The sequence below is a fragment of the Acipenser ruthenus genome, chromosome 13, assembly GCF_902713425.1.
Source record: "Acipenser ruthenus chromosome 13, fAciRut3.2 maternal haplotype, whole genome shotgun sequence".
Taxonomy (NCBI): domain Eukaryota; kingdom Metazoa; phylum Chordata; class Actinopteri; order Acipenseriformes; family Acipenseridae; genus Acipenser; species Acipenser ruthenus.
The window spans coordinates 39,423,291-39,438,119 of NC_081201.1; the positions used below are offsets into that span (position 1 = coordinate 39,423,291).

Consider the following 14,829-nt stretch of genomic DNA (forward strand, 5'->3'; position numbering starts at 1 on the left):
CAAAATACAAGAATTTTATTCCATGTTCAGCTGGGATTCAAATACCCAATTTTAAAAGTTTGAAATGGACCTTTTAGGCCCAAACCCAATCAACAAGCTGTAATTGTATTTTAATTCCCAATGATCCAGTCTGCATTTATACAGAACAGTTAGATTGCAGGCTCACTGCACTCCGTGGTCATGTTCATTTGTACAGAACAGTGAGATTGCAGTCTCACTGCACTCCGTGGTCATGTTCATTTATACAGAACAGTTAGATTGCAGTCTCACTGCACTCCGTGGTCATGTTCATTTATACAGAACAGTTAGATTGCAGGCTCACTGCACTCCGTGGTCATGTTCATTTGTACAGAACAGTTAGATTGCAGGCTCACTGCACTCCGTGGTCATGTTCATTTATACAGAACAGTTAGATTGCAGTCTCACTGCACTCCGTGGTCATGTTCATTTGTACAGAACAGTTAGATTGCAGTCTCACTGCACTCCGTGGTCATGTTCATTTGTACAGAACAGTGAGATTGCAGGCTCACTGCACTCCGTGGTCATGTTCATTTGTACAGAACAGTTAGATTGCAGGCTCACTGCACTCCGTGGTCATGTTCATTTATACAGAACAGTTAGATTGCAGTCTCACTGCACTCCGTGGTCATGTTCATTTGTACAGAACAGTTAGATTGCAGTCTCACTGCACTCCGTGGTCATGTTCATTTATACAGAACAGTTAGATTGCAGTCTCACTGCACTCTGTGGTCATGTTCATTTATACAGAACAGTTAGATTGCAGTCTCACTGCACTCCGTGGTCATGTTCATTTATACAGAACAGTTAGATTGCAGGCTCACTGCACTCCGTGGTCATGTTCATTTGTACAGAACAGTTAGATTGCAGGCTCACTGCACTCCGTGGTCATGTTCATTTAGGCTAATGCTTATTTGAAGCAGCCATTATACATGTTTATATAACTGATTGCATTAAAAATACTTTAATGAAGTTACTTTGAAATCAGCTGTTGTACAGTACATATATATTACTTTATGTAGACATTACCAGCAACTATATCAAGTCTTCAATTGCCCCCACCTCAGGGCAGTTTTAACCTTATTAAATGTAAAATGTCTGTTGCAGTTATTACAGAATTTCAGGGCATGTGTTACTGTTCATAACAGTTTAGCTAAACTGTGATACATTGACTACAGAGTTATTACAGTCACTTTACAATATAATGGTTAGTGCTTCAGTTGGGATAACAGTAAATATATACTGCTAAAAATGTACACACATTTAGTTAGTTTAGTTAGTACTTTTTGTCAATCGAAAGTAAATCAGAAAATAAAGCACTGTAATCAGTATTTTTAACACAGCATACATTGAATTCTTGATGTGTGGATTAAAACTGAGAAAACACATCACAGTGGTGTGAGACACAAACCCTTTTGTCAGCAGCATGAATGCAGGACCCGTTACATAAACATTACTAGTTGGAGAACGCTTTTCTTTTTTTTTTCTTTAATAAAAAGCCTTGTGAAATCCTCTCCCCTCTTCAGTCGAGTTATTTCACGGCGTGACACCTCCACGGGACCCTGCTGTGCTCTCTCTCTCCTCGACCCAGTTTCGAAAAACAAAACCGTTTCACACACAGGCAACACAAACAAGGATTTCAACAATACAAAGTGCTGCCTCCTTCCCATTCTGAGTTTTAAACCCGGTTACAGCACTAACAATATCCTTTGATAGACCACATGCCCACAAGACACTGTGGTTTGCAATGCAGCCCTGTATCAAGTGTTCACATAGACCCTAAATACCAGTTAAAATGAAACCACTTCAGGGTGCCTCGACATAGCTTCTAGAAACGGAATTCCGGGAAACAATACAACAGGAGACTGGGAACACACTACGCTTAGCTTTTTTATGTTTTTTTTGTTTTTTTGTTTTTTTGTTTTTTTGTTTGTTTTTTACAGGTCCTTTTGTTTTCTTTTTTTTTGTATGTATGGTTATAATGTTTCTGCTGAGTCGATAGCCAGGACAGCTGAGTGCACCATGGCACTGAGAATCAGCATAATGCAACTCAAATGGAACGGTGTGGACGCCCTGGAAGAATTATTTGACATGACGTGATCCGAGGAACTGGCTTCACCATTCCGGACGACCTGCAGAGGGTAAAAAGGGGATTGAAAATTAATTCGGGTCTTTTCCTTACAAGATATGTCTGTAAGGTCTGACTTACTGATAATACACACAATGTTTGTGTTAGCTGTTACATAATGAGGCTACAGTTCAGTCAGGAAACTCATGCGCTGGATTATTTGTTAAAACATAGACTAGACAACACTACAACACATTATACATATTTTACACTACATTCTTATTTACCCCTGTCCATAAACTAGCTCGCAGATAAGTGGAGAGGCTGACTGTAGGGAAGCCATGTGCAGGGGGCAGGATAGCTGCCCTCCCGTTCGACAAAGACAAAAAGCAGCTGGAGGTAAGAGATAACTCTTTTCCTTGCCGATCACTGGACGGATTATGTATCAAAAGACAAATATACTTGATGTTTAGGTGATATGATCTAAGGTTAAAGTGAGTTTCCTGCCTGAACCACCGTTTCACTTCATTGAAGTGTCACTATATTGGGGTTGATCAGTTCCATAAAGACATTGAGAAAGACTCTCTATTCTGGTACTCAATAAATTCTCTCTTCCTATGGAATGACATTGCAGTGCATATGAAAAGTATGGAACACCTTCTACCAGAAAATAAAATACTATCAGTAATTCCATTTTAAAGTGTGTATATTCCAGTACTTTGAATCAGCATTCTACTGTAAGCGTTGTATACAACATGCATATATTGTCTTATATACAGTTTTTTGTTTTATGTTTTTATTTTGTTGTTTTATTTGATTGTCTCTCTTTACTTAAAAAAGGATAAAAAGGGTTTCAAGTGGGTTGAAAAAATCCATTGCTTGGGTAAACAGTATGAGTTCACTTAACTCATAGCACTTTTAACATCGGGCCAGATCACTAAATGTCATTCAATACAATGATGCACGTTTATAGCATGCTATGACATTTAATGAACTTCAAATGGCTTAGCAGTACATAAACATACCGAAGCGCAACAAAAAAACGATTTCATCATGAGAAATCAACAAATAATAGATTTCTGGCTGGCTTGAACTTCCTAACTAATTTATTTAAAAAAAACAACAGGAAACAATGTGCAACCCCAAGCTGCATTGCTCCCAGAACACCATGCAATCCCAAGCTGCATTGCTCCCAGAACACCATGCAAACCCAAGCTGCATTGCTCCCAGAACACCATGCAACCCCAAGCTGCATTGCTCCCAGAACACCATGCAATCCCAAGCTGCATTGCTCCTAGAACACCATGCAAACCCAAGCTGCATTGCTCCCAGAACACCATGCAACCCCAAGCTGCATTGCTCCCAGAACACCATGCAATCCCAAGCTGCATTGCTCCCAGAACCCCATGCAATCCCAAGCTGCATTGCTCCCAGAACACCATGCAAACCCAAGCTGCATTGCTCCCAGAACACCATGCAACCCCAAGCTGCATTGCTCCCAGAACACCATGCAATCCCAAGCTGCATTGCTCCTAGAACACCATGCAAACCCAAGCTGCATTGCTCCCAGAACACCATGCAACCCCAAGCTGCATTGCTCCCAGAACACCATGCAATCCCAAGCTGCATTGCTCCCAGAACACCATGCAACCCCAAGCTGCATTGCTCCCAGAACGCCATGCAACCCCAAGCTGCATTGCTCCCAGAACACCATGCAATCCCAAGCTGCATTGCTCCCAGAACACCATGCAACCCCAAGCTGCATTGCTCCCAGAACACCATGCAATCCCAAGCTGCATTGCTCCCAGAACACCATGCAACCCCAAGCTGCATTTCTCCCAGAACACCATGCAAACCCAAGCTGCATTGCTCCCAGAACACCATGCAATCCCAAGCTGCATTGCTCCCAGAACACCATGCAACTCCAAGCTGCATTGCTCCCAGAACACAATGCAATCCCAAGCTGCATAGCTCCCAGAACACCATGCATTTAATGAGCTGCTTCTGAAACTGGTGTAGCGGTCTGTATTTCTGGTCAATGCAAACATATAGTGGAATTATAATGTTCATGTTGCATGTTTCTCTTTTAATACATTAGTCTGCTATGATAGGCCATGCAAAAATACAGTTCAGTTTATGGTATTGGTTTTGTGCTCCGGAAATCAGTAGACAGACAGTGGTCCAGTAAATTTGTAACAAATGAATGCTCCTTATTTCAAAGCAAAAGTCAGATCTAGTGTGGCATAGCTAAACACAGAATGAGAAGGAAAGTCAAGAATGTACAGCATTGTATCAGTCGTTAGCTCCTGGTTCATCACTGGTTAAAACAGCAGCACATATCAGCAATAACATAGGGCTCAGTGTTTGTCTGTTTGCCCCAGCGGACTATAAGTTATGTGTGTGTCCAGTACAGTTTTCACCATATACTCCACCATATCATCATGTTTGTATTAATGTACAGGTGCTTACCTCACACAGGGCTGTCTCCTCCACTGTTACATTGGACTTCATTTTCTGAGCCTGCAGGAAAACAAAAAGGGTGGTTGATATTAGTCTTAAAGAGTGATGAAGCATGCCTTGACGAAGCATGCCTTGTCCCCTTGCGTCTAACTTTCAGTTCAGGTGCTACTGTATGTTATGAAAGTGTCCCGCTGGTGAATTTCACACCTTTTTAAATGAAGGCAGACATCTGGATGCACTGCTGCCTCCAATCACCTCTGCAGCATGATTAGATTGCATGGGGAAAGGTTCTTTAGATCACAAATGAAAAAAAGGCTTCAGGAACACACAAAGATCAGCTAGGGTTTGTGTTTGCCTACGAATGACTGGTGCTTTTCAGTTTTCTTTTTTACATAAGAACCAGACAATAACTTTATTTTAATTCCTAATGCAGGTGTCCTATATTTGTTTGGCTTGAAGCCTTTTTTTGTAATATGAAGCTGGACATACTGTACACATTACAATCCAATCAGTTCTTCTATATGGGAGTGCATGGTGAGCAGTGTACCTGGCTCTCCTGAGTGCTCTGTTATCGAATGCATGAAGCCGCTGCTACAGGGCAGCTTTGTGAGAGGAGCAACCAAAGCAAGGCAAGCAGAGGTCAAAGACGTTTACTTTGGGATAAAGGGGCTCACAGCTTTTAGTCGCTCCTTCTCTCAACATGTTACAGAAATGTCTTGGGTTTTGGACAAGGACTGTTGTCTTGCTTACTATGTCACAGTGGAACCCAGAAGCGCAGAGTCAAATGATTTGCGTTAAAAAAATAAAAACAACTTTTGCATCCTTTGCATCCATCTCTAGATTTATGTGCTCACACCACATGCAGGGAAAAGCAAGTGACAGTCTCAGTGACCCTGTGAATTGCTCTTAGCTTAGAGGGAACCACTGGGTCCAAGTTTAAAATACCCCAGATGCTCCTACACTGGGAGCCAGCCTTGTGTGAGAGCACTTTGATCTTAAGCAAACTGTTTTCAGTTCAGCTCTCATCTCGGTGCTCAGGGGGGTTATAGAAATGTGTCAGCTTCAGTCTGCTATAAGGTGTCAATCTTCATGTTGCCATGACTGCCAATTAGTTCTGACATGGCAGCCTGGCAGTTTAGTGAATACCCCGTTCAGGCCTCGGGAGGGGAGTGGAGTGGAGGGGGGGGGAGGGGAAGTAGGACTTAGTCATTACTGTGACATTTTTTATCCATCAGTCACGTTTCCCTTTGTTCTTCTTTTGCCTATACAGGTCACTTCGTAAAAATAACAAGCGAGCGACGAAACAGGCTGTACAGTATAAAGGGGCTGCATGCTTGGCTTTAATTAGAACGATCCACTCTGCTTAAAGCAGACATGCACTGCATTTGTTAACAGTTGTTGTTACACCTTTCCTGTGGAATTGATGATTGAAAAAAAAAGCCAAACTTTACTGAATTAGTATTATTATTAATTTCTTAGCAGACACCCTTATCCAGGGCAACGTACAACTGTTACAAGATATCACATTATTTTTACATACAATTACATTATTTTTTACATACAATTACCCATTTATACAGTTGGGTTTTTACTGGAGCAATCTAGGTAAAGTACCTCGCTCAAGGGTACAGCAGCAGTGTCCCCACCTGGGATTGAACCCATGACCCTCCGGTCAAGAGTCCAGAGCCCTAACCACTCCACACTGCTGCCCTGAATAGTCAGTGAGCTTACAAAGTGTCCAATGTAACTGTATTCAAGCCCAGAGTGGAGGACAGAAGATATGAATTCAACACAACAGGAATGCATAGCTACTTCTTTTTCTTTCTTCACTTCTACCAACCCTGTGGGGCTTCATAACACAGTCCTTTCACAATGATTGCATGTTAGGTTTGGGGTCTGTTTTGAATAAGTCTGGAATGGGTTATTAATTAATACTTTACCTGGCTGAGGCTTCAATCACACAGACAGACAGACCCTGAACTAAAGCACTGCAGTCATTTATATTTGCTAAACAACTGTCTGCTGCTCTTGTGCATGTTGACAGAATCTGGGCTCCAGGGCTTCAGCTTCTGGGTGGGTGGAATGAGCGTTGAGGGCAAAACAGTTGGAAGCATGCATACGACTCATTTTCTATTGCAACCTTCCCCCTCAGTATCTATCTTTTTCTTCTTAAAAGTGAAGGTGGCAGTACGATCTACAATGTTTTTACTCACTCCCTTTCTCCATTAAAACAGATGGGAGACTGAAGAAGCTGACTGCTTGTTACGAGCTAATAACTGGATTTTATGAGATTGGGGTTTTCCTATCAAACCAGCTGGAAGGGTGCAAGCAGGCAGCCAGCCTGCCACAAGATTCCCCGGTGCCAAGGTGCAACTGCAGCTACTTTGGAGACTCATAGAAACTCAATCTTGAAATAGGCATTATAGGTGGACCTTAAAGGTCTCAAATAAAATAAAATAATAATAATTCTCAACCCAGATTAAAGATTTTCCAGTGGTTGGAAAACTGTGCCCCCCTGACTACATGGCTCGCCCAGTCGTGTCTTTACCAGGTGAATCGCTAGTGTGCTTGAGTTTCAGCTCTAATTGTGGGGATGTGCCAACTGCTAACATGTGCAGACCCAAAAGCAACTCCCCAAAGCAAGAGGAGCACACATGTCTCCTAAACACATGAAAAGCGCTTGTCTTCAAAATACATCAGTGTTGCTGTTAATGATGTAATCCCTTACCTGTAAATTTGCACAGATCGGATAGAGGTTGGCTTCCTCAGCGGTGCTGATCTCATTGATGTGGGTCTGCTCATCCACAGGGGATTGAGCTCTCTCTCGTGCCTTGTGGGACGGAGTGCTTGTGGAAGCTGTGGAGTGCACCGGAGGCCTGGGCTGCCATACATTCACATCCGTGCCGTTCCCAAATGCCTGAATTGAATGCCCTGCAAGGAAGACAGAACATGCATAAAGAGATGCCAGGAGATGCTGAAAGCGCCGACATGAACAAAATTAGCTTTATGGAAAAACACCAGCAATTCAACTGAAACGCTTTTGCTTCTATTCAACATTACCATTCCCTTTTTTGGTTAAGTACTGTAACTGGTGCTGTTCAGTGATCCATGTGTTAACTGTTTCACATATAAAACAAAAGGATTAGAATACATACTTGTTAAGTTAATCAGACAAGTCGATCTGACGATGCCAATTGCTTGCTTCCGGATTAAAGCCCTGAGTGGCTACCATTAAATAATAAGCTGTTTACCGTTGATGGCTAAATCATCTTAAACGACAGAACAAATGTTATAAATCACTCTTACTGCTGCACTGATCAACATGTATGTCCAAATGATGAGTTCCCCTCTCCTAACAGGTAATTACTTCACTTCAGCATGCCTGCACTCCTTTGTATTTAGAATAATGTATGCAAGTTCAATCTTTCCAGACCTCATTCATTTGTTCTGGCACCCTTCACTGACTTCTGCAGATGACGTACCGCAGATTGCTGCTTATCATATAGCTTTCTATTCTGTGTTCATTTCTCTGGGGGAATATTCGGCAAAGCCTTTTTAGTCTGTTGTCTGTAGAGCTCCAGTCTGGCACAAACAGAAAAGGGAAACACTTTACATTGTGCCTCTAGTTACTGTGTATTTACATAGTAGTTGCATAGTAAATACATGTGCACTTAAACATAATATAGTGTTACTATGCATAGTTACAATGTACTTAACGTGTAAATCCTTTTGCACGATATTTGTAAGTATACAATTTAATCAGAAAAGGGTTAGGATGAGGTTTATATCATGAAACAAAGGTACACTAAGTACATTGTAACTATACATAATACCATTGTAATTATGTGTAAGTATGTATTTAGTAAGTGCTCTGTAAATACAGTAATTAGAGACACTGCATGTAAAGTGTTACCCAGAACAGTTCAAACTACCCATTACAATCAGGTTGGGGTTACTGCTATCATGATGAGGTTCTTACTTCCACAGTAGGAAGCTGGATTGATGTTTGGATGCTGGGAGTCAAGGTTTTTGGTATCTAAAAGGACTTCTATTCCTCTGTGAACAGCTTTCCTAATGAAGAATGACAGTGAGCCGCCCACAGCAGCACCCCTTGAACTTGCTCTGTCCTCGGAGAGTAGAAGTACATCACGTCAAGATCCCCTCTGAGAAGCTCTCTGCAGTCAAATGACCTTCTAGCCCTGAACCAAACTGTATGTACAGAGTAATGACCCTGTGTGGAGAGGACAGCTTTCCTGAAGCAAGCTGAAGGCTTGGCATGCCTTTCTTACACCTCAGAGTGGACTGTGGTGATTCACATGGTACCTACGGTACCACAAAGCAGATAGGGTGCATTGGTGTGCGTCTTTCATTTCCAAAGAGCTTAACCCTGGTACTGTTTTGTAAAGGTAGCCGTATTGATTTTTTGAAGTCAGAATGTCATGATTGTACCTAAAACCATTCCAGGCAACACATCAGTACATGAAATAGTGTTAAACCATTTTATTTTGAATAAGCTACATATGTTTCTATTGCAAGCAGCAACTCGTCCCTTAAGTCTGTTATTCTACGAATAACTTTAAAACATTATCAATAAGCAATAACAATGATAAAGAATATTAAACTAAATGTAAAGCTAAAACTAATGTACTGTTTTATTTTGAGTACAATTATAATTGCAATATGTATTTAATTAAAATGCATCTATAATCATATCAGCCAGTATATCTTTTTTTAACAGGAACACTTTCCAATAACCTGGAATCAAAACACTCAACACATAGACCTGGAGAAGGCTCTTTCAATTACTACTGTAACTTGTAGTATTTTCAGTAGATCATTGCTTTTTATAACCATAGAAAATGCTGTTGTGTATACCATCACCGCAGAGTGCATGAAGCATTGCGCTGCATCTTACAACAAATTACTACAGTATATCTTTATAGATATATACACTCACATACTGTTGATCTGCCAAAATGTCTAATATACTGACTAAGTGGAAGAAACACTGAGGTAGTGTCACTGCTTACCCTTAGTCAATGTGGATATGTACTGGCATTGGTGAATGGTTCACTTAGCAAGGCTGAGTGAAATCCGCATTCAATTGTACAGATTCCTTGATGCTTTGCATCTCTGGATTCAGTGCCTCAGGTTACTTTGGCATACAGGGCTCTGTGAAGTATGTGATGATTCCAACTTGCAAAAGCTATTAAACACAATAGTTACGAGGGTATCCAAGGGCAGGACAGCAAGCTCCCGGCTTAAAAATGCAAAACATGTAGTGTACAAAGTGAGATTTGGAGTTTTAGCTTTAGTCTTGATTGGCAATAGCTGTATGACTGTACTAACACACTTGCAATAAAAAATGACATAGATAATATAAGCAAATGGACCAGATACAGGTCAAGAGTTGAGCTTGACTGACATGAACAGCATGGAGAACTCAGCACTGCCATGTACTGCCTCTCATGCATTGTGAATGGAGAGATGTACTGCCTCATGCATTGTGAATGGAGAGATGTACTGCAGAGCTGCAGGACTGTAACAGTCAGCTCTTTGTCTCTTAATAATGAAATATATTTGTATCTCTTAAAAATGAAATACAAAGGTCCTTATTCCAGAAAGGCTATCCAACGGTTGACTATTTTGTTCAGCATTCTTGACTGCAGTGCCTCCAGGACAGTTAAACGAATTCCCTTCTTTCTTTGCAGAGTCTTTCACATGCAGATGACCAGGGTAAGCAGCCAAGCCCCAAAGTGTCTCCCTATTACCAGGAAGGATGTGGATCGTATTCCACTTAGGTTAGGATAAAACTTTAATTCATCATCAAACTAAACGTCAACCTTTGTTCAGGGACACCAAGACAATTAGGCATAAGCCAGCCAAAGTGTCTTCTTACCCTGCAACCCTAAACACTTCAGCAAAATACTCTCCTCCAACAAGACCTGTGTTATACTACATGTTATAAAACCCTTAATGGAAAGAACAAATATGACAAGTTCAATTAGTAAAATATATTCCCCTGCTACAGCTGTTACTGCAAAATCAGAGAAGATATCCATGCAAAACTGTAAGCTTGGCAATACAGACAAACACACACGTTCCTCAATGTATGTCACCAGATTATACCAGTTTGCAACACATTGTGGTAAATAAAGCTGTAGGCAAATGCAAGTCCAGTTTGGATTAGTGCCCCAGACTCTAATAATTGCTGTAACTTGTGCTAAAACAAAGTTTTATCACAGGCTCCTTCACTACATACACTTCCTGTTCCCAGGGATATCCATCCACAGCGAGGGTTAAGAAACTCCGGGCTCATGAAATAGTGACTTTTATGGAACATTGAGAGGGCAGTTGTTAACAGCAGTGTTAACTGGTTTAAATAAAATGGCCAGTGCTCAGATGAATTGGGCTCTTTGGGCTGAATCAGCCCAATCAGCTGCTGTATTCCTGGTGTAAACATAGCCTGCGATGTGCCTGATATTAATCAGAATGCCTTTCACCCAAGACAGCAGGACTGCCGTGTCAGGAGGAAGCACACACACAACAATGATTTTGCAAACAGGGATTTTAATCAGATGAGAAGGGACTTTAAGTTTGAGTTTAGAGTTTCCTTCATTTCTGCCTGATTGCTTGTGAAATCCACAATCTAGCCTGCAGACATCAACGAATGAGCAGTGATTATGCTTCTTCAGTCAGCATTACTGTTAGAATAAAAAGCATTTCGATGCTTTGCCTCATTCTCTTTTTTGTTCAAGTAAAGAAGTAGAAAAAAAGACGTTTAGCACCAATAGCTCTCTATACCAAAATATCTGGGGCTGCAAAATGTGTAGCTTGTTTATTAGGCCAATGTATTTAAGTGTACCGCCCCATATATTTCACTGGTTAGGTGTACTGCATTACAAAGTGCTGTAGACAAAGTGATAGACTGTAACACATGGGATGTCAGTGTGACATCCCATCATTTCTGGGTGATTTCATTGCCGTCAAGTCACCAAAGCAGTTGCTGTTTCATTGCCGTCAAGTAACCAAAGCAGTTAAACGGTCTAGTGGAACGAGCTAGTGGAAGACTAGGCAGATACAAACCTGCAAATCGAAATGAGCCATTCAACCTTGCATCACTGAAATGCATGTGTTTGAAATCCTGTTTTAGGAGCATGAAGCATGCTGCTTGGCTATTTGTTATGTGTGGTTTTACCTGTGTTAACTGTTTCAAACTGTATGAACTAGAATAAAAACATAGACTATTCTGTTGAGTGCATTGAAAGACGCTCCGGTGAGCCTCCCCACTTACTAAGGCATGCGTTATCCTTGAAGAAGTTCACAAACTTGTCACACTCTTCCTTGTTGTTCCCGCTGGCACTGCAATCACACCACGGGGAAACGCTGATGCTGCTGGATTTCAGGTAGTTTGGAGTCATGACTGTGCCTGTGAAGAAAGCAGAAAAAAGGATCAGCACAACATCATCTTCCTTAACTACATATTAACCACCCTGCTTGCGACACCATGTGACAAATGTGTTATTGTCGTTTTGCGTGCTGTAGCTTTAAGAAGTGACAGTGTCTCGTGTGAGAGACTAAAGCTGAGGGAACACAAAGCCACTTTGTGTCTTGGAACTTGGTTTCAAGAAACTGAGTTTCAGGCTCCTGCACGGCACACCAGGGGATACATGGGGTTTGATACAGCAAAGTTTCCTCAAACTAGGTCTCCCGGTCTCCTGGAACCAGGTTTCAAGCCACTGTTCCTGAAAAAGTGGCTTTGTGGTCCATCAGCTTAAAGGTCACGCAACATTCTAATGAGAGAGAGAGAGAGAGAGAGAGAGAGAGAGAGAGAGAGAGTTGGGTGTAAATGGAGGATGTATGTTTTGTTCCTGCACTACCTCTTTATTATGTTATCGGTGTAGGGACAGTGTGCCTTCAGTGGAATTCCCTAAAACGCTGTATGTCTCTGTGTTTGTGGTCTCTCATCGAACCTGCAGTCAAACCTCCCGCTGACGGACAACCGTCAAGGACCCCTCGCAGCGACCCCCGAGTGCCGATTCATCACAACCACTTGTGAAAGGAATCATGATCAGCATTTCAAGACCTCTCGCAACGATGTGAAGCAGGGCACCCTAGTGCTAAGACAGCGTTGATAGGATCTTACCAATAAGCCCTGAGTAGGCGAGCAGGCAGTCTGCGTAGTTTTCCTTTAGGCAGCCACTCACGGAGCGAGGCTCAGGCTGACAGCTTGAGAAGAAATCTGCAAGCCGAGACCTGGAACAGATGGGGGGAAAAAAAGCATTTTCTTCCAGTTGCAGCAAAGATGTTGGTGTCTGCGCATGAATGGCTTTTTGTCAACCCATTCAGCAGTTGCAGAATTTTGCTTGGATACAATGTAGCCTGGACTGAGGGCCAGGATACCATGCTGTCAGATCGTACCTCAGCTTGAGCTATTGGTACATCAGTGTATTTAAACACAGGGAAAGGCTACAGTGAGTGCGCTTTCACTGTGTACATCTGAGCGGCAGGTGAACAGTAATTTAAGATGAACGAAAAAAAATGAAATCAGATCCGTCCTTGTTTTTGTAAACGAATCTTGTTTTTATTGGTGCTACAAGCATTTCAGTCACTTAACACAAATAGAAACAATAAATGCTTTCCACTTCAATTACTTGCCCGCTTTATCAACTTTTCCTTCAACAATTCTGCAATCAAATTTTAATAAGCTTTGAATTAATAAAAAAAAAATAACAAACAAACAAACAAACAAACTGGTGTACTTCATTTTCTCAGCCAATATTAACATCTTGTTTTTGCATATTTAGATATGGACTTTAAATAGAATTATTGCCGGTCTTTCATTTACAAACAGCAATTAAGTTGGAAATTTAGGCTTCATTGCATTTAAATACTAGAATAATTTAGCAATTTAAAAACAGGGATGTCACTAATATTGACACAATTAAGGGAAGATTAAGTGTTCATCTTCAAGAACCAAGAACATTGCAGTAATGATTGACTGGAGTAATTGTCCTGTTTATGGCCTCTTAAATATCCATGCGATAACGTTCTGCAGAATCGGATTAAGATGGGTTAACCAACAGGATTTAGTGATGGGGGGTAGCGTTTTTTGATTTAACATATACAACAACCCATTAACCCATTTTAGGCATAGCCATATTAGAAAACCCTGCAACAGCTTTCTATGGATGGCATCTTTACAAAGCTGACATTTTCCACTTTGAATAGTTTTATTTTGGAATTTTCCACTGGAGATTTATTTTATTTTATTATTATTACATTTAAATGCTTTAAATTGAGTCTATTGTGTATATCACAAATAGGGAAACTGTATTCAGCGGCTCAAGATATGTATCAGCGTCAGAAAGAATTGCAAGTAACAATGCATAATGAATAACAATAATAAATGCAGTCGTGGTGTCACCCCTTTTTGGCAGAAAGGAGCCTTCAATTAATACTCAAGTCTACAGAATGGACAGTTGCTGTTCCTAACCTTCCTAAAGAGCTCTTTAAGTTGAATTCAGAATAGCTTCTAAATGTTTTGTTCTTTTCTTCCTAAGGTCATGTATTAGACAGGATGTCTGTCTCAATTTCAGAAGACATGAAGCACTGCAGTCTGGCTGCTCTGTAGTGCTTGTGATTACATTTGTTTGAGTAATGCTGTTCCATTCTTCAGGGAGAAACCTGAGAGGGAAAATGACCTTACTGACATTGGTATTAATGGGGTTCAAATGTTTGAGTCACACTGACTCCCGTCATTCAGATTACTGCAGGTGACAGGCTCCCCTTGTATACACAGTCTCAGGAGCTGCTAGAGTTATCATTACTTATTTTACAGCTCTATCGAGATCTCAAGACAATCACATCAGTGACCAATGAGACTGCAGTAGAGCCGTTTCATGCTCTTTTTTATGTTGCTGTAGTTTTATGATGGCTTAAAACACCTAACTACTGTAACCTAGTTACACATTGCAGAGCAAAAACCTGCCCTATTAATTTAATAGATTTCTGTACAAATGAATCTGTCATGTCATCATGCTTTTTATTGCATGTTTCTTGCATAACCACATATGGACATCTCATGGAAGGACTTGCATGATTCAAGTTAGTGATAGTGGGAAGTATTGCTTAACAGTTGCATTTTTCTTTTCAAAAGCATGCTTACAGGACATCAGTATAGCCACATTTGATTATAGTAGGAATAAATAAAATAGTTTTTAAGTAATAAAATTGACATATTTGCTGACTGGTCTTCATGTTATAGTTATTTATTTAAACAA

At 40.9% G+C, this 14,829-nt stretch overlaps 1 protein-coding gene across 1 annotated transcript in view; it reads right to left on the reverse strand.

The window, feature by feature from the left end:
- LOC117418251 (GDNF family receptor alpha-1-like) overlaps positions 1–14,829 on the reverse strand; it is a 49,032-nt gene continuing 34,203 nt past the window's right edge. Inside the window, exons 5-9 of the mRNA XM_034031083.3 lie at positions 12,693–12,802; positions 11,841–11,975; positions 7,275–7,477; positions 4,556–4,606; positions 1–2,150 (exon numbers count right to left, since the gene is read on the reverse strand). Of these exons, the coding sequence (XP_033886974.3) occupies positions 1,995–2,150; positions 4,556–4,606; positions 7,275–7,477; positions 11,841–11,975; positions 12,693–12,802 (655 nt within the window). The 3' untranslated portion in view covers positions 1–1,994. The remainder of the gene's footprint in view (positions 2,151–4,555; positions 4,607–7,274; positions 7,478–11,840; positions 11,976–12,692; positions 12,803–14,829) is intronic.